The sequence below is a fragment of the Bombina bombina genome, chromosome 7, assembly GCF_027579735.1.
Source record: "Bombina bombina isolate aBomBom1 chromosome 7, aBomBom1.pri, whole genome shotgun sequence".
NCBI classification, from domain to species: Eukaryota; Metazoa; Chordata; class Amphibia; order Anura; family Bombinatoridae; genus Bombina; species Bombina bombina.
This window is the reverse complement of record NC_069505.1, coordinates 586,759,273-586,767,136: the sequence shown is the minus strand read 5'-3', so window position 1 is coordinate 586,767,136 and position 7,864 is coordinate 586,759,273. Positions and strand designations below refer to the sequence as shown.

The window sequence follows — 7,864 nt, the reverse complement described above, 5'->3', positions numbered from 1 at the left end:
CTGTGTAGACAAAAATCCTTGCACCGGCCCTGCCTGAGTCTAAATACCCCTAACAGCTCTGCTGTGGTACTCTTTGCTTCCTCCTGTTGGCCAGGAGTGATATTCCCAACAGTAATTGATGATGATGATCCGTGGACTCACCGTGTCAAGAAATAAATACATTTATCGGGTAAGCATTTTTTATTTTTTTTTTTAAATTAGAAATTCTAAGAAAAGAAAACTACAGATGATTTAAACTGCATAACATTTATCTACCATTATCTTTGCATATGTAGGTGCTGTTATACTGTGTGATATAATATTTTACTTACAGAAAAATAGCACAACATTAAAACTAGATTTATTTCTGTGCTAATATTTCATGTGATGTCATCAGATGCACAAATTACTGAGCACTACAGAACATTTATCAGTTTACAAACCTGCCCTGGTCACTACAGTCTGGGACATAAAGAGTTAACAGGCAGAGCACATACAGTTACGTAATCGCCACACCTTTGTGCTGAATATGAAGATAATGTAAGTTTCATTTCCTGCTGCTGAATAAAATAATGGCGACTGCTGATCTGAGAGAGGAGCTAACCTGCCCCATCTGCCTGAGCATTTATACAGATCCTGTAAATCTCAGCTGTGGCCATAACTTCTGCCTGGGCTGTATTGAGAGTTTGCTGGGTACCCAGGAGGGGTCTGGGCTTTATACCTGTCCTGAGTGCAGAGAAACCTTTACTAAGAAACCTAAACTGCATAGGAACATAGCGCTGTGTAATGTAATGAAGCATTTACAGATTACTCAGCCAGAGCAAAATAGAACTGGGATCTTCTGCACTTACTGTGTTCACTCTCCTGTACCTGCAGCTAAATCATGTCTGCATTGTGAGGCTTCTCTGTGTGATACCCACCTGAGGGTACACAGCAAGTCTGAGGAACACTTCTTAACTGAACCCACCACTTCCTGGGGTAAAAGAAAATGCTCCAAACACAAGAAGCTCCTGGAATATTACTGCACTGAGGATGATGTCTGTATCTGTGCGTCCTGCTCCCTGGCCGGAGAGCACAGGGGACACCAGGTGGAGCTGCTGAATGAGGCTTCTAAAAAGAAGAAAGAGAAACTGAGAGATGTTCTGCAGAAACTGACCACAAAGAGAAAGAAGACTGAGAAAAGAGTCCAGAGTCTGCAGGCGCACAGGAGAGGGGTGCAAAAGAAAGCAGCGGGTATAACAGATCGACTCACTGCCCTGATTAGGGAAATCAGGAAACAGCTGGAAGACCTAGAGAAGCGAGTCCTGAGTGAAATCACCCGGCAGCGGAAGCAGGTTTTACTCACAATCTCTGATCTGATCCAGCAGCTAAAAAAAGAGAAAGACAAGCTGACCAGGAAGATGTGTCACATTGAGGAGCTGTACAACATGACTGACCCATTAACTGTCCTACAAGAACAGGAATCACAAAGAGATAACTTTTGTGGTGATGAGAAGGGAGATAATGAGGTCACACAGAGAGGTGATAAACAGGTCCTTGCTGGGGGGCATTTGGATGAGGATCTGATTTCAGTGACCTTATACAGAGGTTTAGCTGATATTGTGACTGATGTAAAGAGAGAGATCTATGTGCAGGTGACATCAGACATATTACTGGATATAAACACAGCTAATAATAATATTATTGTATCAGGTGACATGAAAACTGTATCCTGTACAGATATAAACCAGCAGCGTCCAGTAACACCAGAGAGATTTACAACTTATCCTCAGGTATTAAGCACCAGGAGCTTTTCCTCAGGACGACATTACTGGCAAGTGCAGACTAATGAGTCAGGGGGCTGGTGTGTAGGTGTGTGTTATACCAGTATGGAGAGGGGAGGACATCTGTCTTGGATAGGAAATAATAACAAGTCCTGGTGTTTGAGGGGTTATAATAAGGATTTTTACATGAGACATAACAAAATAGTCATCTCATTACGCCCCTCTCTATCATGTGACACAGTAGGAATACTGCTGAACTATGAGGCTGGGCGTCTGACCTTTTATGAGCTGTGTGACCCGATCAGACACTTACACACATTCACTGTCACCTTCACTGAGCCTCTTCATGCTGCATTCTGTGTATGGGATAATGATGACTGGGTTAGAATCCTGCGCTAGATACATTGTTACATAATAATAATGCTGCATTCTGTGTATATAAAGATGGTGCCTATGTGAGAATCCTGCACTAGATACACTGTCACATAATAATAATGCTGCGTTCTGTGTATATAAAGATGGTGACTGGGTGAGAATCCTGCACTAGATACACTGTCACATAATAATAATGCTGCATTCTGTGTATATAAAGATGGTACCTGGGTGAGAATCCTGCGCTAGATACACTGTCACATAATAATAATGCTGCATTCTGTGTATATAAAGATGCTGCTTGTGTGAGAATCCTGCACTAGATACACTGTCACATAATAATAATGCTGCATTCTGTGTATATAAAGATGGTGCCTGGGTGAGAATCCTGCACTAGATACACTGTCACATAATAATAATGCTGCATTCTGTTTATATAAAGGTGGTGCCTGGGTGAGAATCCTGCACTAGATACACTGTCACATAATAATAATGCTGCATTCTGTGTATATAAAGATGGTGCCTGGGTGAGAATCCTGCACTAGATACACTGTCACATAATAATAATGCTGCATTCTGTTTATATAAAGGTGGTGCCTGGGTGAGAATCCTGCACTAGATACACTGTCACATAATAATAATGCTGCATTCTGTGTATATAAAGATGGTGCCTTTGTGAGAATCCTGTGCTAGATACACTGTCACATAATAATGCTGCATTCTGTGTATATGAAGATGGTGCCTTTGTGAGAATCCTGTGCTAGATACACTGTCACATAATAATAATGCTGCATTCTGTGTATATAAAGATGGTGCCTGTGTGACAATCCTGCACTAGATACACTGTCACATAATAATAATGCTGCATTCTGTGTATATAAAGATGGTGCCTGTGTGAGAATCCTGCGCTAGATACACTGTCACATAATAATAATGCTGCATTCTGTGTATATAGAGATGGTGCCTGGGTGAGACTCCTGCACTAGATACACTGTCACATAATAATAATGCTGTATTCTGTGTATATAGAGATGGTGCCTGGGTGAGAATCCTACACTAGATACACTGTCACATAATAATAATGCTGTATTCTGTGTATATAAAGATGGTGCCTGTGTGAGAATCCTGCACTAGATACACTGTCACATAATAATAATGCTGTATTCTGTGTATATAAAGATGGTGCCTGTGTGAGAATCCTGCACTAGATACACTGTCACATAATAATAATAATGCTGCATTCTGTGTATATAAAGATGGTCCCTGGGTGAGAATCCTGCACTAGATACACTGTCACATAATAATAATAATGCTGCATTCTGTGTATATAAAGATGGTCCCTGGGTGAGAATCCTGCGCTAGATACACAGTCACATAATAATAATGCTGCATTCTGTGTATATAAAGATGGTGCCTGTGTGAGAATCCTGCACTAGATACACTGTCACATAATAATAATGCTGCATTCTGTGTATATAAAGATGGTGCCTGGGTGAGAATCCTGCGCTAGATACACAGTCACATAATAATAATGCTACATTCTGTGTATATAAAGATGGTCCCTGGGTGAGAATCCTGCGCTAGATACACTGTCACATAATAATAATGCTGCATTCTGTGTATATAAAGATGGTGCCTGTGTGAGAATCCTGCACTAGATACACTGTCACATAATAATAATGCTGCATTCTGTGTATATAAAGATGGTGCCTGGGTGAGAATCCTGCGCTAGATACACAGTCACATAATAATAATGCTACATTCTGTGTATATAAAGATGGTACCTGGGTGAGAATCCTGCACTAGATACACTGTCACATAATAATAATGCTGCATTCTGTGTATATAAAGATGGTGCCTGTGTGAGAATCCTGCGCTAGATACACTGTCACATAATAATAATGCTGCTGCCTGTGAGCCAGTGATGTTTATGTATTGTGCACATTGTGTATGAACTGAGGATGAAATAAAATAAGATATTTGTGCATGAAAGCCTGGTCTCCTTATGTTACTATAAGCAGGTGTAGGCAGGGGGCAATCAGGAGAAGGCATCCCACCTGACTGGTTGCAGCTAGTTCTCATCCTTCTATAGGACCTTCTGACATCACAGATGTCACATGACTTCACTAATCACATGGTACAGAGAATGGCGGGAGATTCAAATCAATAGGATACTGCTGATTTACGTATGCAGCTGTGTGTTATGTACTGTGTATTGTGTGTTATGATCTGTGTACTGTGTGTTATGTGCTGTGTATTATGTGCTGTGTGTTATGTACTAGTTGTTTTTTGTTTTTTTATTTATCTTTCTAATAAATATTGAGTCATTTACAACAAACAGAAAAAAGAATTAAGTTTCGATTTGGTACATACAAAAAAAAAAAAGAAAGAAAATACCAGTTCTATAAATATTCAAAATAAACAAAGATTTGGCAAGAACATAAAACCTTATAATAAAATAACAAATCTCAATACCTCAATATACAAGCTTCAATCTTTTTATCACATTAAACAAACCCGGTTCCTCTGTTCTCCAAAATCCAAACCCCCCTCTCCTGCCCTTATCTCAGAGAAGGAAAAAAAAATAAATTATGCTTACCTGATAATTTAATTTCCTTGCCTGGGTGCCTGGGTGAGAATCCTGCGCTAGATACACAGTCACATAATAATAATGCTACATTCTGTGTATATAAAGATGGTACCTGGGTGAGAATCCTGCACTAGATACACTGTCACATAATAATAATGCTGCATTCTGTGTATATAAAGATGGTGCCTGTGTGAGAATCCTGCACTAGATACACTGTCACATAATAATAATGCTGCATTCTGTGTATATAAAGATGGTGCCTGTGTGAGAATCCTGCGCTAGATACACTGTCACATAATAATAATGCTGCATTCTGTGTATATAAAGATGGTGTCTGTGTGAGAATCCTGCACTAGATACACTGTCACATAATAATAATGCTGCTGCCTGTGAGCCAGTGATGTTTATGTATTGTGCACATTGTGTATGAACTGAGGATGAAATAAAATAAGATATTTGTGCATGAAAGCCTGGTCTCCTTATGTTACTATAAGCAGGTGTAGGCAGGGGGCAATCAGGAGAAGGCATCCCACCTGACTGGTTGCAGCTAGTTCTCATCCTTCTATAGGACCTTCTGACATCACAGATGTCACATGACTTCACTAATCACATGGTACAGAGAATGGCGGGAGATTCAAATCAATAGGATACTGCTGATTTACGTATGCAGCTGTGTGTTATGTACTGTGTATTGTGTGTTATGAACTGTGTACTGTGTGTTATGTGCTGTGTATTATGTGCTGTGTGTTATGTACTAGTTGTTTTTTGTTTTTTTATTTATCTTTCTAATAAATATTGAGTCATTTACAACAAACAGAAAAAAGAATTAAGTTTCGATTTGGTACATACAAAAAAAAAAAAGAAAGAAAATACCAGTTCTATAAATATTCAAAATAAACAAAGATTTGGCAAGAACATAAAACCTTATAATAAAATAACAAATCTCAATACCTCAATATACAAGCTTCAATCTTTTTATCACATTAAACAAACCCGGTTCCTCTGTTCTCCAAAATCCAAACCCCCCTCTCCTGCCCTTATCTCAGAGAAGGAAAAAAAAATAAATTATGCTTACCTGATAATTTAATTTCCTTCTGTATAAGGAGAGTCCACAGCAGTATTCCTACTGTGTCACATGATAGAGAGGGGCGTAATGAGATGACTATTTTGTTATGCCAGAAGCTTAAATACCTCACCCACTTCCCCCATCCCCAGTCAATCTGCCAAGGGAACAAGGAACAGTAGGAGAAATATCAGGGCATAAATGGTGCCAGAAGAAAAATATCATTTAGAGGGCCGCTCATCGGAGAAAACGGGTGGGGGCCGGGGACTCTCCTTATACAGAAGGAAATTAAATAATCAGGTAAGCATAATTTATGTTTTCCTTCTTAATATAAGGAGAATCCATGGAGGCCTAGTTATCAACGTGTCTACTTTGATAGATACGAATTACATCGATCAATAGATGCAATATACATTTGATAGATATGAATTGCATAGATCAATAGATGCAATATATATTTGATTGATACGATTGATAGTTATATAATTTCCCTGACAGAGTCTAACAATAAGACATGCGGTCTGGGACCCGTGGTGTGTTAAGTACTAAGTAGTACTATTCTTAGCAGTTTAATACCTGTTACTCCCCCTATCGGGGGAGGACTATATGGCCTTGATTTTCGGAACAGGGAGATGGAAGAAGATGCTTGGTCTGTCCTCCTACTTCAAATTTGGCCGAAACACAAGTGGCTGTCACAAAACAGTCCGGCCACGAGATCGATAGATTTGATAGATAGATCAATAGATGCAATATACATTTGATAGATACCAATTACATAGATCAAAAGATGCAATATACATTTGATAGATACGAATTACATAGATCAAAAGATGCAATATACATTTGATAGATACAAATTACATAGATCAAAAGATGCAATATACATTTGATAGATACGAATTACATAGATCAATAGATGCAATATACATTTGATAGATACGAATTACATAGATCAATAGATGCAATATATATTTGATAGATACGAATTGCATAGATCAATAGATGCAATATACATTTGATAGATACGATTGATAGTTAGATAGATTTGATAGATAAATAGATCATTTGAAAGATATATAATTTCACAGGCAGAGAATTACAAAGACGTGCGGTCTGGTTCTGGGACCCATGGTAAGGTTACTTCCTTTTGCACAATCGAGTATACCAGTTGCAGAGGTTCTGACCCTGCATTCTGGCTGCATCTTTCCCTGCAAGAGAGATCTGTTACAGAGTCTGTGGGCCTCTATGCAAAGAGCTGGCCTGCCTGAATGGAGCAGCAAGGCAGATCAAAAGATGCAATATACATTTGATAGATACGAATTACATAGATCAAAAGATGCAATACACATTTGATAGATACAAATTACATAGATCAAAAGATGCAATATACATTTGATAGATATGAATTACAGAGATCAAAAGATGCAATATACATTTGATAGATACGAATTACATGGATCAAAAGATTCAATATACATTTGATAGATACGAATTACATTGATCAATAGATGCAATATACATTTGATAGATATGAATTGCATAGATCAATAGATGCAATATATATTTGATTGATACGATTGATAGTTATATAATTTCCCTGACAGAGTCTAACAATAAGACATGCGGTCTGGGACCCGTGGTGTGTTAAGTACTAAGTAGTACTATTCTTAGCAGTTTAATACCTGTTACTCCCCCTATCGGGGGAGGTCTATATGGCCTTGATTTTTGGAACAGGGAGATGGAAGAAGATGCTTGGTCTGTACTCCTACTTCAAATTTGGCCGAAACACAAGTGGCTGTCACAAAACAGTCCTGCCACAAGATCGATAGATTTGATAGATAGATCCATAGATTACATAGATCAATAGATGCAATATACATTTGATAGATACCAATTACATATCTCAAAAGATGCAATATACATTTGAGAGATATGAATAACATAGATCAAAAGATGCAATTTATATTTGATAGATACGAATTACATAGATCAAAAGATGCAATATACATTTGATAGATACGAATTGCATAGATCAATAGATGCAATATACATTTGATAGATACGATTTACATAGATCAAAAGATGAAATATATATTT

The 7,864-nt window shown here is 38.1% G+C and overlaps 1 protein-coding gene across 1 annotated transcript; it reads left to right on the top strand.

Annotated features, from left to right (window-relative positions):
* The first annotated feature begins 551 nt into the window (after positions 1-551).
* On the top strand, positions 552-3,027 carry LOC128636123 (E3 ubiquitin/ISG15 ligase TRIM25-like). Its single transcript, XM_053689183.1, has one exon. The coding sequence runs from the start codon at positions 552-554 to the stop codon at positions 2,139-2,141; it is 1,590 nt and encodes a 529-aa protein (XP_053545158.1). The 3' UTR covers positions 2,142-3,027.
* Positions 3,028-7,864: the final 4,837 nt, after the last annotated feature.

Excerpts from the sequence above, each read along its gene's own strand:
- LOC128636123 (XM_053689183.1), top strand. The coding sequence starts at position 552 with ATGGCGACTGCTGATCTGAGAGAGGAGCTAACCTGCCCCATCTGCCTG.